We start from the raw sequence: 20,432 nt of genomic DNA on the forward strand, positions 1-20,432 counted from the left end.
ATTATAAACACCAGCACTACTTTCACCGCAGGAGGCTTTTTGAATTTAACAAGCAATTGAGTCTAATGACACTTATGCAATGAAACTCTATAACAAACAGCCTTTATTATTTTTAGGTTGCGGTCGCAACATGAAACTAATAGTATTAAAAAGACCTTTATTTTTGAAAATCCTGTAAAGAAAAATAACTTTGTTATTGCAAATGTAAACTCTGTAGCCCCTAACCGCATTTTCCCATTGACATAGTTGTTTTAATCATGCTATTTTCTAACACCAGTTTTCTTAGGAACACAGCGATCATGTGGTAGGAGAACTGTGTGTTTAGTTTAGTGATACAGTGCGGAAACAGGCCCATCGGCCCATCGATTCCTCGCCGACTAGCGATCACTCCATGCACTAGCACTATGCTACCCACAAGAGAAAATTTGCAATCATTACCAAAGCCAATTAATCTACAAACCTTTACATCTTTGGAGATGTGGGAGGAAACTGAAGCACCCATGGAAAACCCACATGGTCACGGGGAGAACGTATAAACTCCGTACAGACCGCACCTGTAGTCAGGACCAAACCCGGGTCTCTGCCGTTGTAAGACAGCAACTTTACCACTATGGCACCATGCCACCCAATTAAAATGTTTTGTGTGTGTGTGTACAAACATTGTCGTTCCTAAAGGGTCTCTAGTGGTTACACGTATCACTTTGGGCTGGTTACCTGGCTTAGTTGGAAATCTGAATCTTTCATTTTAAACAAAGTAATATTTAATCTACATTAATGAACCCCTAGTTGCAGATGCAATTCCCATTCGCCTTAAAATTATTGAAAATGATAAACTTTTGTTTTTTTAAATCTTTGTAATCATAGGTGCAAATTCCAAAAACCAAAGTAGTGGAACCGAGTCGAGCAGCATCAAAGTGTGGGTCCAAGACCAATCTGAAACACAAAGCAGGTATTACCGGCAAATTCAACATCACCCTGAACTTGAACATTGAAAATTGCATTTAGGCAGCCAATATTTTTAAGAACAATATCATTACATTGTGAGATGATGACTTTTAATATGTTAATATTATAATATCGTATTTTAATATGTTGTCGTGAACACAGTTGTGGAACGAATGTCAGTCAGAACAGAATTCTCTGGTCATCTTTGAACAAAGGCCTAGGATCCTTAACATGTACCTAAGCCCATAGAAACAGCCTGGGGTTATGATCTCATCTAAAATGCAGATTATGTCAATGGAGATGGTCAAGAGCTTCAAGTTCCTAGGTACAAATATCATTTGGCTAAATCCATCCAGTCTGGAAAGCACACCTCTACTTCTCAGAAGGCTCAGGAGATTGGGCATGTCTTTAATGATGCTAACCATTTCCCACAGATGCACCTTAGAAAGAGTCTTCTCAGGATGCATCAAGCTGGTATGGCAACTATTCTGCCCAAGACTCCAAGAAACTGAAGAGTTGTCAACGCAAATCAGCTACACCTCCCATCGACTCCTTCAACACCACTTTGTCTTGGGAAAGCAACCAACACAATCAACAACTACTCCCACTCCTGTCATTCTCTCCCCTCCCCTCCCCTCTCCTGTTGGGCTGAAGGTACGAAAGCTTGAAAGCACGTCTCAAGACTAGTCACCTGACACCTGAATGGTTCTTTCAAATGTTAGGGATGAATTTCTGATCTTCCAATATACCACATTTCACCTCTTGCACTTTTTTTAGTCATACAGCGTGGAAACAGGCTCTTCAGCCCAACTTGCCCACGCCGACGAACATGCTCCATCTACACTATTCCCACCTGCCTGCTTTTGGCCCATATCTCTCTAAACCTGTCATATCCATGCACCTGTCCGAATGTTTCTTAATTTGTTTTTATCTACACTTTGACAATCTACACCTTGGAACATGTAACAATAATAAAACAACTAGATTTTAGGTTCACATCTATTCCAAGATTTGAGAGTGTGCAAGGGAATATTGCCACAATGGAAGTGCTTCAGAATTGTGAAACAAAATCTCAGGAGGAAATATGATGATGTCCCAGCCAACATTCCTTCCTCGTCCAATAACAGCAAAATAAACAGTTCTTTCTTTCATCACTGTGGGATATTGCTGGTGCATCCTTTGCTTTGGTCATTGGTGATCCCAGATTATTGGTGGACTCAATGGATTGTAATGTCAATAGCAGCTGAGATGAGATTCTCTCTCCTTGTAGATGGTGCTTGCCCGACACTTCTGTAGGGGGGGGGGGGTATGTTACCTGCCAATTACAAGATCATGCTGAATGTGTGGCAGCATTCAGTCGACATTTGCAACTGGAATTGAACATTGCCCAATCATACAGCACAGAAACAGGCTGTTTGGCCCAACATCCATGCCATAAAGATGTCTCATCTACACTAGTCCCATCAGCCTGCGTCTGGCCCATATTCCTCTAAACCCATCTTATCCGTATACATGTCCCCAGCATCAGCATTAATTACTTTATGATGGGAAGAAGGTTGTTTATGAAGCAGCTGAAGATGTTTGCATCTCAGACATTGCCTTAAGAAGCGTGGTCATGATGCTGGGTTTCTTGATGTCCACAACCATTGCCATCTTTCTTTGTGCAAAGAATGACTCCAGATAGTGGGGAATTTTCCCTTTGCTCATTGATCAGGTTGATCAGAGCTCCTTGATGCCACACTTGTTCCAAAGGGTGAAGATGGCGCGGCCGGGCCCAGTCGCCGTCGTGGGATCTCCGCGGAAACTCTGCGTTTTTTTAACTTGTATGTTCATTTTAAGTTGATTTCTAAGTACTAATACACTAGCACTAACAACGTACGATCGGGAAACTCTCGTAAAACTAAACTTCAGCGTAACCGAAGACTTTTTAAACACAGTACTCACCGATCCAGCGTTGTTCCCATCGAGGTAAGTGGGGGGGGGATTCGGAATAGGCTGAGATCCCAAGCCTTCTGTCCACCTCTGCCCAGCATTCTTCTGGCGAGCGTCCAATCCCTGGAGAACAAACTGGATGACCTCAGGGCGAGGATCAGATTCCAGCGGGACATAAGAGACTGCAACATCCTCTGTCTGACCGACCTGCTGGTGCCGGATCAGGTAATCTGCCCAGCGAGTCCTTCACTGTTTTCTGTGTGGACAGAACGGGAGAATCTGGGAAATCCAAGGGTGGAGGAGTTTGCTCATGACCAACAATAACTGGTGCAACCCTAGGATATTAAGACACTTTCTCGTTCCTGCTCACCGGACCTGGAGCACCTGACGATCTCATGCCGTCCATTCTACCTTTCCCGGGAGTTCGGCTCAGTGATCGTCACAACTGCCTACATTCCACCGCATGCGGACACCGACGTGGCACTATCGGCCCTACACGATGTGCTATGTCAACACCAAAACAAGTACCCGGATGCGGCTATGGTGGTGGCTGGAGATTTTAATAAGTGAAATCTCAAGAAGGTCATGCCGAACTTCTGCCAACACATCACGTGTGCCACCAGGGGGGAAAGAACATTGGACCACTGCTACACGCCGTTCAGGAAAGGCTACAAGGCTGTTTCTCTCCCTCCTTTTGGAAAATCTGACCACGCTGCCATTTTCCTGCTGCCAGAGCATAAACAACAGATAGTACGGGAAGCGGCAGTGACGAGGGACGTAAAGCGGTGGTCCGACCATTCAGAGGCCATGCTGCAAGATGCACTGAGCAATGTCGACTGGAATATGTTCCATGCAAGTTCTAGTGACGTCAGTGAGTTCGCAGAAGTGGTCATGAACTTCATTGCAACAATAGCTGATAACATCGTCCCCACGGTAAGGGTGAGCATCTTTCCTAATCAAAAACCCTGGGTGGACAGGTCCATTCGCGTTGCCTTGAATGCTCGCACCGCTGCCTGGCATCCGACAATGTGGACGACTACAAAGCAGAGTCCTACCGACTGCGATGGGCGGTGAAAGATGCAAAAAGGAGGTACAGGGAAAGGATGGAGTCACAGATGGAGCAGCAGGACACCAGACACCTTTGGCAGGGGCTATAACTAACTACCGGAGAGGCCCCTCTCAACCGGAAGTGCCGGCACCTCCCTAGCTGAAGACCTGAAATCCTTCTACGTAGAATTTGAGACGGGCAACATCACCCCTAGTTCGCTGGCTAACAACAACACTGCCAGCGCGCTGGCTAGCGAGGTTGGAGGGAGGGCTACCGCTGGGGGTGTGCACACATTCTCGATGTCCGAGCACGACGTGAGGAGGGCTCTGATACGTGGGAACACGAGGAAAGACCTTTTTTTACTCGCGGGCATTTTTTAACATATTGAAAAAACCGCCGCAACCTTGCTGAGGCCTCGAGTACGCGGCGACCACTCTTGAGCATGAAGGAGAGTTACAAAGACCTCCTACAACCTCGTGACGACCATGCTGCGAGTATGAGTCGAGGGCAAACCTGCCAGAACTTGCGGATTAGGTCGCCCAAGTGGGACAGGCCCTTTATTGTCATGGCTCAAAACAGAACAATGAAATTCTTACTTTCAGCGGCACAACAGATATGTCAACACAATACTTTGTAAAACCAATAATAAACAACAAAAAAGTTCAATATGTATGTGTGTGTGTATATAGACACACGCACACACACACACAGATAAATAAATAAACAATAATAGTGCAAAGTCAAAAATGAGAGCGTGGCCAGGATGGTGTGGGTCTCTGATGATGCTAGCTGCCGTTTTGAGGCAACAACTCCTGTAGATCCCTTCGATGGTGGGGAGGTCAGTACCCTTGATGGACTGGGCAGTGTCCACCATTTTTTGCAATCTTCTTTGTAACTGTGCATTCGAGTTACCGAACAAGGCCGTGATGCAACCAGTCAATATTCTCTCTACCATACAACTGTAGAAGTTCAAGAGAATATTCATCGACATACTGACATACTCAATCGTCTAAGGAAATAGAGGTATTTGTTGATGGCCTTTATTTATGATTGTATCAGTGTGCTTGGGTCCAAGACATATCTTCAGAGAGAGATATACATGCCCAGGAATTTGAAGGTTTTAACTCTCTCCACCACTGTCCTGTCAATTGAATCATATCAAGCAAGCAGTCGGGAGCTGCAGACTCCGGTGGGAAGTGGCGACCGTTTTGGAGATCCAAGCCGCTGAGGTTGGCCTCCAGTCCCGACGTCGGAGTTCCAACATCCCCGGTGAGCGGGGCCTGAGTGGCAGGCTGCCTGTGGAGATCCCGACCACGGGTGAACATCAGAGGAAGAGACTGACTTTGGTGCCTTCCCTCACAGTGGGAAACTTTTGATTCTATGTTGAACTCTATCGTGTGTTGTGTTGTTTATTTTATTGTATGCCTGTATGGTGATCACATTTCACTGTGCCAACTGGCACATGTAACAAATAAATGTATCTTGTATCTTGTAATTTTTGCACGTAATATTCTTTCTTCACACTTGTTTTTAGGCAGTGGTGATGTGAAGATTGAGAGCAGCAAGACTGATTACAAAAACAAAGCCGAATCCAAAATTGGGTCCTTGGACAACCTCAACCATACTCCAGGAGGGGGCAATGTGAAGGTGAGGTAGAGGCAGCAAGCTCGAGTAAACTGTCAGCTCTGTTGCTAAAGAACTATCAGTCGGTCGCACTTGCTTTAGGGAAAATGCTGCAAAAAATATTGTTGCCTGTTTCATCTTCAGAATTTGTGTTTACCTTTGTTCCCTATCCTCTCTGGGCTTGCAGTCCTTGCAACTTGTCTGCTTCCAACTATTGATGACCTCCTCCAGCCCACACACACGTTCTTAGCCCCTTTCTGTTCTGCCGTTTAATGATGTTGAGTGAAGATAGGGCTGGATTTGCACATAGTTCAGTTGACTGCTCCCATTCTTAAACAATGCTGAGACAGGTAGAACGCCCAGTTGAGTGCAATAGTGGAAGGTGACCTGGCGTTTGGAGCTGCAGATCATCAAATGTCTGGAGAATGGATACGACTTCCTCACTAGTGCAGGTTGCAAGTGGTAAATTCCACTCTGCTGTTTGCGTACGTGTCCCTTCCCCATGTCATATTAATTCCTGTAATCACTTGCTCCAGAACCCACTCTTTAATTTATTTTAAAATAAAGACGCAGCCTTGGCCGACATTACAAAGTCATGGTGGTGAATCTGTGGAATTCATTGCCACGGAAGGCTGGAGAGGGCAAATCAGTAGATATTTTTAAGGTGGAGATTGACCAATTCTTGATTAGTACAGGTGTCAGGAGTTATGGGGAGAAGGCAGGAGAATGGGGTTCAGAGGGAAAGATAATTCAGCCATGATTGAATGGCGGAGTAGACTTGATCGGCCAAAAGGCTTAATTCTGCACTTAGAACTTATGAAGTTATGAAAGTGCGGGATGTTGTTGAGTCTAACTGCATCCTGTCTGATGTTTTGTCCAAATTCCATCACCTTCTGGCAGGGTCCCACCTACTTCAGTCACTTCATTGTCACCTTGTGCTTCTGATTGTAGATTCCCAGTGACCTATATTGTGACAATGTTACATCTTGCAGGCTACGAGGCTGTTGGATAATTCACTAATTACTGCATTCATCAGAGGCACCACCATAAACTAAATTGCTAAACTAATACTGACATAGCCCTGATCTAATTTGATTTATTAAAAGTTAATTATTTTATTTTATTTGTGTCATGGAGGTATACGGTTGTAACCGCCGGCCTGACCTACAAGACTGATTCATAATAGAAATCAGTTCTTTAGTCGCCTTTCCCTGTTTGTTCATTGGGCTTGTAACAGTTTGTACCCGTACATACTGCTTGTAACAGTTACCTGTTAAAGGACGGCACAGTGGCGCAGCGGGTAGAGCTGTTGCATCACAGCGCTAGAGACCCAAGTGCGATCCTGACCTTGGGTGCAGCCTGTGTGTAGTTTGCACGTTCTCCGTGTGACCGCGTGGGCATCCTCCCACATCCCAAAGACGTGCGGGTTTGTAGGCTAATTGACCTCTGTAAATTGTTCCTGGTGTGGTGAGTGGATGTGAAAGTGGTGTGGGCAGGTGATCCATGGGCGGCGTGGACTCGGTGGGCCGAAGGGCCTGTTTCCCATGCTGTATCTCTAAACTAAACTAAAAAGTTCAGAAACTGGAATGATAACCTCTTGGTTGAATTTGCATCCCTTGGTGATTGATACCTATCATTGCCTAAGGTCTGTACAGTCAGAAATCTAATCAGCATCAGAACCCTGGATTAAATAGAACAGTCATCATTATTTTTGCCACTGATTCCCATCCAGGGACACTGAGTGGTGAGACACTTGGGTGGCTGAGAACCTATTGGATTTAGGCATTAAAACCCACACAACCAAATAGCTGCAACGGTTCCTGAGGACTCAAACATAGTCAAACCTAAGCAAGAAATCCTTCTACATGAATGAAACATTGAAGCAGTCATTAGACATTGTACAATATTTTTGATTGCATATTTGGCTTCTCAATATAATTTCTGCATTCAGGAATATTACCATCTTCATGTGCTAAGTCGTTATGTTTATTTAATTGCATTCCATGTGACCCTCTTCTGTATTTCTGCACAAATCTGTGCCACTAATTTCACTTCAGGAGTTAGAGCGCAGAGTGTGCCTTCGATTGTGATCTTGTTTGTGACTTGTTTTATTGGTTTCTTTACGATGTTGAGATGACGATGAGGAAGGAAAATGCACTGGTGGACTGAAGATGAGAGGCCCACCCTATTCATTCACATATCCTGTGCTCACATACATAAGTCTATCAATATTCCTGAAAGATGTTTTTACTTTGAGTGATGGATTCTTACCTTCCTCTGTCACAAATGTCTCGTGTCTCTATTGCTAAAGCTTTACCGAGCTAGCTCCTCCTCAGCTGCAAATAGCTTGACTGCACATTCCTTCTTCACCTTGCGTCCTCTATGTTAGAACAATGAGCATTAACAATATTTCCTACCATTTGCTTCATTTCTCTTCCCCAATGCATAACACTTGGCCCACTTCATCCTAAAATGTGAAAGGTCATAAGTGATAGGAGCAGAATTAGGCCATTTCTCTGCCATTCAATCATGGCTGATATATCTCTCCCTCCTAACCCCATTTTCCTGCCTTCTCCCCATAACCCTTGACACTCATACTAATTCAGAATCTAGTGTCCTTCATAATGTTTGGGACAAAGACCATCATTTATTTATTTGCCTCTGTACTCCACAATTAGAGATTTGTAGTAGAAAAAATCACATGTGGTTAAAGTGCACATTGTCAGATTTTAATAAAGGCCATTTTAATACATTTTGGTTTCACCATGTGGAAATTACAGCACTGTATCTATCTCTGCCTTAAATATATCCATCGACTTGGCCTCCGCTGCCTCCTGTGGCAAAGAATTCCACAGTTAGGTTAGCCACAGAAAGGTTAGCTTTCCTCAGTTACAACTCTTCTCATTACCTTGTCTTTCTTGCTCTTTGCACTGTTGCCTCTCCCCATGGCATCTCCAGGCATACAAATATATTCAAGCCCCATGTAATCCACATTGAGCACTCGAACGAGTCTGAATTTTAAAAATAATGTGGGGAAATTCCTCTGGATTCCTGCCTTCTGCTGAATTCCGATTCGGATCGGGTCCCTTCTTCAGACTGATTGCAGTAGGGGAAAGAAAACTGGAACAGAGGTGGGGGGCAGGACAGAGTCCAGACCCTACCTCTTTTCCATACCACGCTTTGTTTCTTCTCCCCTCCTCCCCCTTCCTCACCCCTCCTCTCTTCCCCCCCCCCGACTACAATCAGTCTGAAGAAGGGTCCCGGCCCGAATTGTTGCCTATCTATTCCCTCCACAGATGCTGCCTGACCTGTTGACTTCCTCCAGCACTACTTGTGTGTTTCCAAGTTTTGATCTCAGTCCATCAGTGCATTTGGTTTTCTTTTTACTCATGACATTTTAGGTTTGTTAAAATCTTGTGCGTGTATTTTTGCATTTCATTTCATGCCCTCCTGTAACAATGCACCATTGTGGCCTCACCCCATGATTTTATTTTTAGAATGAGGGTGAAGAAGAATCAGAATCAGCAACGATCAGTCAGGCTCCAGAAAATGGGGATCTGACAGGACAAGCTGAGAGTGGGACACAGCAAAATGGAGTAGGGGTGGACCCACCTGCCGGGTCTGACGAAACTCTCAGCCAAGAGTTACAAATGCAGGAGACATGTAAGTGAAAGCTTGGCCTGTAAGGGCTGTGTGGTCTCGTGACAAATATTGACCAGTTGGGAATTGTATTCAACAGGTAGGTTATCAAATGTTCCTCTATGATGTGGATACTGTCAACCTTGAGCCCACTACACTGCTGTCCGTGTTATAGTCACAACATTATGTCGGTCTGAAAGGCCACGGGCTTTTTGCACAGTGGATGAAATGAGGTTGGGGTTGGAGTGGTAGAAAATTGATGGGATTTTACAAAGTTCTTTATTTCTGTAGCAAACCTGATTTATATAACATAGAGAGAGCTCTCATTGCTTCTAATCTGTGGTGTGCCTGATCCAAAATCCTGATTTAACAGGGTAAAGGGAGCTTTATTCTGTACGTAACCTTTCGTGTTCACCTAAAGTGTGGGATTGGTGGAATAGTACACAGGCAGTTTTACTTTGTGTGGTGCAAGTCTATCCTCCCCATCTTGTTCATCCTGGGAGTCAGTCCAGGAAGATTTACTCTTCATCCAGCCCACAGTTTACCCATCATGGAGTCAGATTGTGCAGGAGCCTTTATACTGTCTAACCCATGCCAAACCTATCAGATGGGCCATTGAAAAATGTGAAGTAAAATAGGCATCAGTTAACTGAGAAATGGGCAACCTTTATTTGTTATTTGAAAGGTTAAATTAAAGTGTGTAATTACTTGGACCCATTTGATGCAGACAATATAAATGGCCTGTTTGAAGTATTTGGCACAGATACCATCAAAGCCTCCATTCTTATTATTTCCCAGACTTGCTTAGTGTTGCAAATGCCACAACACCCACTCACTGTAACCATAGATTAACAACATTATTGGATTCTGTACCAGTCAGCCGGCCTTATGCCTGACATTTTCGGGTTAAAGCATATGGTAAAGTGTAGGGGCTCTTGTTATCCTGTTATAGTGAGCGCAGAGACTGAATTTGGCATGAGATTGTATAAACCTGTAGCAGTCCTGTATATGGTCTGCTGAGGGATGCATGACCCATTCCTTCAATACTTTCATACCAGGCAGCACAGTGGTGCAGCTGCTAGAGCTGCCACCTCACAGCACCAGACACCCGGGCTCGATCCTGACCTTGGGTGCCGTCTGTGTGGAGTTCTCCCTGTGACCGTGTTGTTTTACTCCGGGTGCTCCGGTTTCCTCCCACACCCCAAAGACGTGCGGGTTTGTAGGTTAATTGGCCCTCTGTAAATTGCCCCTGGTGTGTAGGGAGTGGAACTGGTGTGAACAGGCATGGACACGATGGGCCAAAGGGCCTGTTTCCATCTCTAGACTAAACTAAACCCCATCTCCCACAGAAGGCTGTGGAGGCCAAGTCAGTGGATATTTTTAAGGCAGAGATAGATAGATTCTTGATTAGTGTGGGAGTCAGGGGTTATGGGGAGAAGGCAGGAGAATGGGGTTAGGAGGGAGAGATAGATCAGCCGCGGTTGAATGGCGGAGTAGACTTGAATGAGCCAAATGGCCTAATTCTGCTCCAATCAGTTCAAGAAGGGTGAGGCAGAGTTTGAGGAGGGTGTACATGTGCTGCCATGAAGAGCATGAACCACCTTTGTGAGGGTCAAACACTCAGGATTAGTCGCGGGAAGAACCGCAGTGTGAACAAGGTCTGGAGGTGGCATCACTGTTCAGCTTGAATACCCCACTGAGAATCAGTATCTGCAGGGGAAGTGGACGGAAATATCGGGAAAGAACAAAGTAGGAAAATATATAGTAGAGAGTAACATATTGAAATAGCTTTCTTTACAATTAATGTCATGTTGAGAATCATTTAGATGATGCGGAAGAAAAATCTGTCTTATTTGTAGGATTGTGAAGTGGACGTAGAATAAAATACATGTGCTGAAGTAACTCAGCAGGTCAGGCAGCATCTGTGGAGGGAATGTACAGGTGATGTCACGGGTCGGGACCCTACAGATTGTTGGGGGGGGAGAAGCTGAAATAGAGAGGTGGGGGCTGGACAAAGTCTGGCGAGTGATAGGTGGATACAGGTGGAGTGAGGAGGGGGGGTAGATTGGCCGATGGTTGGAGTAAGTAATGAAGGCGAGTGTCGGATACACGGAGTGGAGGGGGTGAAACATGAAGCCAGAGGAGGGATAGAAATCAAATGAGGGGTTGTGGATGGGAGATGAGTGTATGAAGCGGGGGAAGGGAGCAGGGTGACTGGGGAGTGGGGGGAGAAATGGATGTGTATCAGGAAGGGGGAGGGGGGGGGGGAGAATACGACACAACAAACACCTGAAAGGGACTAATGTTACAGGTCAGTTTGTATCAGCAGGTAATAGTGCAGAGAAGGTTGACAATGTTGTTGCCAGGACTCAAGGACCTGAGTGATAGGGAGAGAGAGTACGTTCAGACTGTAAGTAGGGGGGGGACGTGAAGAGCTGGAGGTGAGAAAAGACCAGAGCCACAATATACCTTGGATACATCGCGTGGCCAGCAATGGACCCACTAGGCAACGCCCTGCAGACATCATCTGTGGCTGGCCCTGATTCTCACCTCCGGCTCTTCACCTTTCCTCTCCCCGCCCCCACCCCACCCCTACTTTCAGTCTGAAGAAAGGGCCCGACCCCAAAACATCACCCGGCCTTTTCCTCCAGAGATGCCTGACCCGCTATAAGCCAGCATCTGCAGTTCTTTGTTTCCACTGTAGGAAGAGCAAGGTTAGGCAGCGGTTCTTCCCATGACCGTTATTCTATGGAGCGCTGGAGGATGACAGGTGATCTGATAGAGGAGAATAAAATAATGAGAGGAATAGATAGGGTGAATGCACAAGTATTTTACCCAGAGTTAGGGATTCAAGAATGAGAGGATATAGGCTTAAGGTTGAAGGGAAAGGTTTACAATCAACCTAATGGGCAACCTTTTAATTCAGAGGGTGGTGGGTATATGGGCCAGACGCGGGCAAGTGGAACTAGTAGAGATGGAGCATCTTGGTCGGCATGGGAAAGTTGGGCCGAAGGGCCTGTTTCCATGCTGTATGACTCAATGATAGGTGTCCATTTTCCATAGGTGTGCTCTGGCAGCAAGTATCAGATTGTAGGTGGTACCACAGTGAAGCTTGATCTTGTCTTTACCTGGAATTCATAGACGTTCCACCTGAGGTTACTGAGTAATTACTCTCTCCCTTCCCCCTACTCAAATATCCTCAGCTCCACAAATCCCAGCTTGGGAGATCTCCTCTACAACAGCCAATGTGCTAAACAAGAAGTGCACAACGCAGGAGTTTCCTTGTGAACGTGACTATGTGGCAGGGGTGCAATGCTTTTACAGGATGGTGGTGCTAAGGGTTCCAGTTGTGGGGTGAATTATTATTATGTCCTTTTCCTCGTCCGCAGATTGAATCTCACAAGCTGATGTTCCGTGAGAACGCCAAGGCCAGGACAGACCACGGAGCAGACATTGTGTACAAATCCCCCGTTTCAGACCACACCTCGCCTCTCTGCAGCTCATCACTAACTGAAAGCCTCAGCTCCCTTGGATCTCTGCAGCTTGCTATCCCTGCTGGAAACCCGTCTGCCAATCTAGCACAGCAGAGCTTGTGAATTTATTATTTCTTCTTATCTTCATGTTTGTTTCAAACTACATTTAACAAAAACAAGAGGTTTAGCATCATTAACAGGATTTGTGCTTTGAAAGGGATGTTCCTATTGAGTTATTTCGGGGGCTGGGGAACCATGTTTAAAAAAAAATCCATGTAACTGCTCAACATACACCCTTGCGTGATAGATGCCTGCTATTTTAGAATAAGATAATGGGCTTGAATGGAGCCAGTTAATCCAACACTGGATTGTAGACTGGTTGGGAGCATGAATTCATCATCTAATCATCAGGTTTGTCAGATACAGTAGATGGATATAGGGAATTAAAAAGCACCCTAACCCCACCCCAAATCTTTTCCCCTACGTCCTCAAATGGCTTGACGGGAATATTTAATTTTTTACAAATTATTTCCCCCAGGTGTTTGTCTTTGCATTTTCCTCCTGCACTCCAGAGATGTAATCGACCTGCAGCCCGCCCTTGCATTGGCAGCAGCTGCGAATCTTGCTTTTCTTTGAGGGATTTTGCTCTTTTCCCAAAGTCTAATAACCTGCGCTGCTCTGAAACCACCCATTCATATTGTTAAACCTTACCCTGCTGTACATTTAGTCTCTACTTATTGGTCCCCATTTCCCTGTAAATAAAGCAAAAGTCACAAATATAAATCATTTGAACACACTGAATTTGCACACTTGTAATGGACAGGGCAGAAGTGAGTTGGTAAAGAAACACAAAAAACATGAAAGTTTAAAAAAGTTTTTGATGTGAGCAATGTTCAAGCCTCAGCGGTCTGTTGCCTAAGATACTTTTTATAGAAACTGCAATCATTATCTTTCCCAAGGGTTTTATTTTACAGCATAGTTTGTCGGTACCAGTCAGTCCATTACCATGCAGCTTGGTATGGAGTTCAGAAGTTGTTCATCATTCCTTGCCCTTTTGTGCACATACAATAGACCTGTATAATCTTGCACCATGGAAGAAAGCTATTCAGCCCCAGTAAATCCATGCTAACTCTTAGCACGAGGCTCATTCCCCATAACCCCATATCTACCTTTAATTCTTGCCCCCACCCTTGTTGCTGCAGGGCAGACGTCAGAGCGGAAGTGGAGGCCTATTTTTTTGTAGACTAGGTCTGAAATTGAACCCTAGGAAGATTGGATCAAATGAACTACTTCTGAGAGCTGTGCAGAAGTACAAATGTTGGCATTAACTAGTCAGTTGCTAGGAGGCTAGGTGGGAATACTTTACCAACCAGTACATTTAATCTTGACCTGAACTCTTGTTATTTCCCTGGAGCAAAGCTATCCATTCTGACTGAATTCTTGCAATTTCCCCACGATCTCTGGGCATAGCCTTGTCCTTCCATAATCTACATCCTGCCTTTGCTGAGGGCAGCACTAACTTAAAGGGAAAGGGCCCCCTCCCCCGGGGGGGGGGGGGGGGGGGGAGTAAAAGCAAACTGGGTAGATGGTGAAAATACTCTGGTCGGTCAACACCTGTGAAGAGGCAATTGATGTGAAGATAGACACAAAATGCTGGAGTAACTCAGCGGGACAGGCAGCATCTCTGGAGAGAAGGAATTGCCTTGTATATCTAATGATGTTTCTGTCTGGGAGAATGGCGGCAGGGGCTTCCTGTCCTGCTGAGTTACTCCAGCATTTAGTCTCTCTTCAGTTTAAACCAGCATCTGCAGTTCTTTCCTACACCATTGATGTGAAACTGATCTACCTTCCCCTGCCCACAGGATTGATTCTGCTCTTTTTCCTTGGAAACGTTTTGTTTCCACCCCCCCCCCCCCCCCTCCACAACCTCTTTCTTCAACCCCCCTGCTCCCCAACAAAAAAACAGCTTCATAGCACCCGTCATTAAATGCCAAATTGACAGGAACTGCCGCAGTTCTTTTTAAAACATCTTTAAATAAATCTAAAGACAAAGGAGCAAAGGTTGCCTTTTGGTATTTCACACAGGGCGGGAAGGCTAACGTGTTTGCTGTAGAGTCGTCCAACACGGAGATGGGCCCTTCGGCCCAACGTTTCCCTACTACGCATCAAATACCCATCAGTTGTCAGCACTCAACCTTGAAGTGCTTCTCTAAACACTGCTAAAATGTTGTGTGAGTTCCTTCCTCCACCAACCCCCTTAGTCAGCTTATTTGTACCACTTTCCTTTTTACAAATATCTAAACTTAGATATCAAACCCAGCTGCAGTTGTTGAAATGGGATTTTGTTAGTTTATAAGCACCTTTTTATTAAAGTTGGTAGATATTCGCAAGTAATTGTTTTGAAGCTTACCCTCTCCATCAAGTAGCCTGGAGCAACTCATCATTTGAGTCATGGAGCACAGAAACAGGCTCTTCTGCGCACCCTACCAATGTTAGGTATTGAAGAGCCATCTCTACTAATCCCATCTTTCAGCACAGCCCCGTGGCTTCCTGTGCCTTGGCGATTCAAGTGATCGCTCTGCGAGTCTCTGCCTCTACCCAAATCCAGTGAAACAAATACAGATTATCCAGTTCCTCCTCTTAACTGAAACACTCCGACCCAGGCGTCACCCTGGTGAATCTGCCCCGCACCCCCTCCAGTGCAATCCTTGTCCTTCCTCTAGTGTGGCACCTAGAGCACTCCAGCTACAGGCTAATGTTTGCGCAATGTTCTTGTATTCCATGCCCACCTAAATCTGGCAAGTACCATATATGTTGCCTTAGCTACTTTACCTACATGTGATGCCACCTGCAGGGATCTGTGGGAATTGTGTACCAAGATCCTTCTGGTCCTCAATATTCACTAGCGCCCTACTTAACTGTCCCACTTTTATTAGTCCTTCCAAAATGCTTCACCACTTGTCAGAATGAAACACTGTGTCGTAGCTCTGCTGATCTTACCGATCAATGTTGCTCTGGCGCTCAAGACCATTCTCCTCATTATCAACACCACCACCAACTTTTAGTTGTTTCTGCGAATGGTGTCTCCATCATTCATATTTAGACAGTTACTGTGCCCCGCAGACAGTGAGGGTCTCGGCACTGATCCCTACGGGAGATCAATGATCGCAATAACAGACCCTCTCAGGTTGAATCTCTCAATCAGTCTGAAGAAGGGTCCCGACCCGAAACGTGTTCTCCAGAGACGCTGCCTGACCCGTTGAGTTACTCCAGCACTTTGCGTCTTTTTTTGTAAACCAGCATCTGCAGTTCCTTGCATCTACATTTTGCTCCTCCTCAGTTTACCCTGTGGATCAATGAAAGCCGGGCCTCTGGAATGGACGTGTGGCTGGTTCTACTCAACGGTCACAGCGTTTAGAGGTAGATTGGAGAGGAACTCGGATAGGAGGGGGATTCATCACATCTGGATATGGCTTATAGCCATTGTCTATCATTTTCTTTGTGTTAAGAACAAGTCCTGTTACTGAATAAACCTGAGGTATTTTTCTTAGTCTTCGCAGCTTCTGTTTCCGTCTTGGTGTTAAAATTTGTTTTTAAAAAGAACTGTAAATTGTTTTAACTTATAGATTTCTTCAAGTTTAATCTTTGGTGATGAAGTACTGACTATTGTATAATGAGTAGTGATTTAAAAAAATACAATTAACTCTGTTTTCTAAACAATATAATCTTCAAGGCTGTGGAGCGCTGCCTTTGTTACAAGAGTTGGCCGGCCAGGATTTGTAGAATTGTTCTCAGCGGTTGGTGGGCAGGAATGAATGGACGCTGTCCGTGGAAGTGGAGTTTGTGCAGAGTTTTATGAAATGAAGGATCAGGGGTAGGGCAGCAATTAGATGTAAACGCACCAATGTGTAGGAAAGAGAAAACTAGAATCAAGCCATTAGGGTTGTTCAGTTATGATAATAGCTATTGCAAGTGAGTGAGTGAGTGGAGTCAGGCTGATGGGCTAAATTTGAATACTAAAATGGGAGGTTGTGTGCACACACATAGTGGCAAATGCCTGCGTACAGTGCAACCATGTACGTGTGCTTGTTTGGACTTTGTAAGTGGCAGCGCAGTCGGCACTTGTTCCAAGTTTGGTCATTGGTGTTCAAAGCACAAACTCGGTTCAAAGGTGACGGTGAGATTGGGTAACTGATGTGTCAAGTAAGGGGGTGGTTTGGTGAAGGGAGTCAGGCAGAGGGTATAATTACCTGAAGCCCAGAGACGCAGGGTGCTGGGGAATGACTGGAAAGTTTGCTGTAGTTGATATTGTTAATTTCTGAGGAATTTTTAAATTGTTCAGCTGGTCCTTCAGTGAGAGTGAGGCTTGTTTGTGGAGGGGCCACTGGAGACAGGAGGTGCATTTAATCTACTCTGGCTCCAGCAGATGTGTTCCTTCCTCCACATGCACTGTCTGAAGCAGGAGCGGCTGAAACGTTAGGGATACTTCTGAGAACAAATTAAACTCTTCCTACTTCAGGGAGTTTGGCCGAGACTGTAAAAGAGGAATCATGAGAGGTGTATCTGGATTTTGCACACCGAGAGATGTGTTTTAAATGAAGAAGTGATGTGTGTTTTAAATGAAGTAATGTTGGTCTATTGATCAAGGTTTGGCGGACGTTATTAATTCTAAAGTTGCTCAGAAAGGGAACTGCACGTTCAACACTTGTTATTCATTATCCCTCATCTAAATGTCTTTTTCAAAGGGATTTACTGCCTCTGTACCAGATTGTCTGCTACAATTGCCTCTTGTTAGCTTCCGTTTGTAACTGCATCCAGACCTGTACTTGACCTTTCAAACACTATTCAGAATCACTCGAGCATTTAAAATATATAACATTCTATTGTTGTTTATACTTAATTCAGAGTAGTTCTAGAAGGTGACTGGTATATAACATCATTGTTTTAATCTGCACTAATGCCCAGATGGAGGTGAAAATGGACGGTATTAATGACATTTATTGAGTTTTGTGAAGCAGCTTCATTTAAACTGGTCTGACCTGCTCCACCTTTCCCTTCAACCTTCTAACCAGAAAAAAAAACTACGTTTACATGTGGAACTACATTTGATTAATTTCAGTAGAAATATATCACATTTGCACAGAATTGATGTATTGATTTCAGGAAAATGATGGGATTACTCTGGTCCCAACAGTCCCAGAGAGGTCGGTTCACATTTACAATTGTGTTGGAAAAATGCTCTTAAAACTTTATACATCAGATTGTAAAGAATTGTGCACCCTCCTTGGTGCAAGAATCTCGGATGTTTATGTGCATGTGTACGTGTTGGACAGATCATTTTTAATATGATGTTTGTGCTGCTGTGATTGTATTTTTTTTAGTTTCCTTACCTTTGTGTGGTTTAATGTGAATTGGTCTGTGTCAGGAGTCAAAGAGAATTCCCTTGACAACATCTGAAGTGCATTTGCTTTGCTTATAACTACTCCTTAGTACAGCTTGGAGAAGAATAGGGATTGCAGGTTTGATTTTGGGTCTCTCCGCAATTAAGGGTCATCGTAATTGGGGCAGCAGTGGGTGGTGACATGTAGGCGGATGGGCTGATGGATGTTCATTGACTTTGGATTAGGCTTCACATGGCCGTAGACTGCTAACTGCAGAGACGATTCTTGAGTTTGTGAGGAATAAATGTACAAATAGTCATTAAAAAGGCCTTTAATGTGACCTTTAGATGTTTGAATGGTCATGGATTAAGTGCCCAAGTTGGTGGGAAATTGATGAAAGCAAATTGCTGTCACAATTCCCACAACAGTGATTACACTTCAAAAATATTTTCTTGGCTGTAAATCACTTCAGAAGGTTTTGAAAGGGACATAAAGGCACATTATAAATACAAGTTTCTTTTTGTTTGGGGTGTCAGTAGTTAGTGAACGTGCATCTGGTTTCAAAGGTGATGTTTGATACAACCCACAACAACCTCCTCATCTCACCATTCCCACCCGAGAAAAAAAATACTCCTGTTACTGAACAGTGTGATTTGTTGGTCGCGCCAGCACCTGGTACTTTCCAAAATGAACTTATTTACTTGTGAATTGTTTCTTTTTTAAATATTACATTTTTAAAATTGTGCATGTACTATCTAGATTAAACGGAAATTATAAATGACAACCTTTGGAGGGGATAAAAAGCAATAACTTGTTCAATCCACTGATGTCTGTGGAATCAGTGTGACCGGCCTCTGATCCTGGAGTGGCCGTGTGTTCGACAGACATTGTGATGGGTGTTTAACAACGTGGATTCTGTTGTACAAAGAAAGCACTAGTCCACTCCAGGACCAACATATCCTCCATCTCAATCCTTCCCTTTTCTCCATCCCCAGAATGAAAGAACATGTCTGTGCCAGCAGTGAGACTGGATGACTTGTAGCTTTATGGGGAGAAGCCCACAGCCTCCACTCGATAGCTGACGCTGGCCTTATAGTGGGTGTCTTACATCAAGACCACCACTGCAGTATGGATTGCCAGAATAATGGGTCCATTCATGAGAACAAGGACTTAGACTGTTGATACAAGGCTGAAAGGGTCAGTGCTCTCTCACTTTAATTCTGCATGTGTCCACGGACGATTCACCCCTTCCACTACCAATCCTTTCAATAGGTACCTTTCCCCAACCAGTGACAAAAGGAAACTCAGCAGGAATTTACAACCAAATAACTTTTGTAATTAAAGGTGAGAAAAATCCAGAATCCATTTTAGGGGATTTGGCATCTTCCCTTTCTCCCACCCAGACTTGCTTTCTCTACCCCCTACACTTCCACTTTTTGCTTTTCCCGTACCACTCAATTATTTCCCTTAATCAGGACCAGCAACGTTGCCTTGAAGTTCATGCTAATCCTTTTTGTTCTTTAAAGAAATCCTCCCTAACTGCCACTACTGGTTTTGTTTCCGGGGGGGGGGGGGGGGGGGGGGGGGGAGAGAGAGGGGAAGAGGCCTTTATAGCACTGAAGAAATTTCAGCTACTTCCACTTTTACGATTCAGTGGTGCTTTTCTAAACCACGTTCCCACTTCCCATTGCAGAGTTTTAAAGCTTTAAGCATCCGTCCACACTAACATCACAGAACATATGTTTGAGGCACTATTCTTCAAAAAAATAATTGTCATTTCTACATTGTAAGATGAGAAGCGAGATTTTAGGAAAAAGTATGCCGTTACTGAAAACCAACGTTAATTTGTGTAGTTTTTAAGAGTCTATAAATGGGTTTTTAAAGTAGTAACGGGCTGCAGCAGTGCGTGCCTGGGTGATACAGGACAGTATCTCCGCTGCTGCTATTGTCCTTGCCTTGCACACATTTAATATTCTTGAAATTTTCTTCTCGCTTTTGCTGTTTGACCGCTGTGGCAACAACTCTTCCCATTGTTTGGTCCTTATTGTACAAGTAAAGGTTTGAAATAAAGCTTAAATGTTGATGTTACCCGTGTGTGTGTGTTTTGTGTTCTGTCCTTTTTGGAGTGCAGTGGCCCCATGGGCTGGGTAAACTGCCTCCGAGATGGATTCTTACAGCAGCTTGTTCTGGAGCCTATCAGGGAGAAGGCAATTCTGGATTTAGTGTTTAATGAACCGGATTTGATAAGGGAACTCAAGGTAAAGGAACCATAAGGAGGTATTGACCATAATATGCTAAGTTTTAATCTGTAATTTGAGAGGGAGAAGGTAAAATCAGAAGTGTCAAACCTCTGTCCCACGGTACGAGTTCATTCCACGAGTTCTCCTGAGT

General features: G+C 44.5%; 1 protein-coding gene across 19 annotated transcripts in view; it reads left to right on the forward strand.

The window, feature by feature from the left end:
• Positions 1-20,129, forward strand: part of map4 (microtubule associated protein 4) — a 250,747-nt gene extending 230,618 nt beyond the window's left edge. For 18 of the 19 annotated variants that reach the window (XM_033020304.1, XM_033020314.1, XM_033020309.1 and 15 more), the window contains 4 exons: positions 865-949; positions 5,460-5,572; positions 9,046-9,211; positions 12,577-20,129. In XM_033020304.1, coding sequence (XP_032876195.1) covers positions 865-949; positions 5,460-5,572; positions 9,046-9,211; positions 12,577-12,581 — 369 coding nt within the window. In that variant the 3' untranslated portion in view covers positions 12,582-20,129. The remainder of the gene's footprint in view (positions 1-864; positions 950-5,459; positions 5,573-9,045; positions 9,212-12,576) is intronic. The other variant, XM_033020324.1, reaches the window with a different exon arrangement.
• Positions 20,130-20,432: the final 303 nt, after the last annotated feature.

Source organism: Amblyraja radiata, chromosome 4 (genome assembly GCF_010909765.2).
Source record: "Amblyraja radiata isolate CabotCenter1 chromosome 4, sAmbRad1.1.pri, whole genome shotgun sequence".
In the NCBI taxonomy this organism is placed as follows: domain Eukaryota; kingdom Metazoa; phylum Chordata; class Chondrichthyes; order Rajiformes; family Rajidae; genus Amblyraja; species Amblyraja radiata.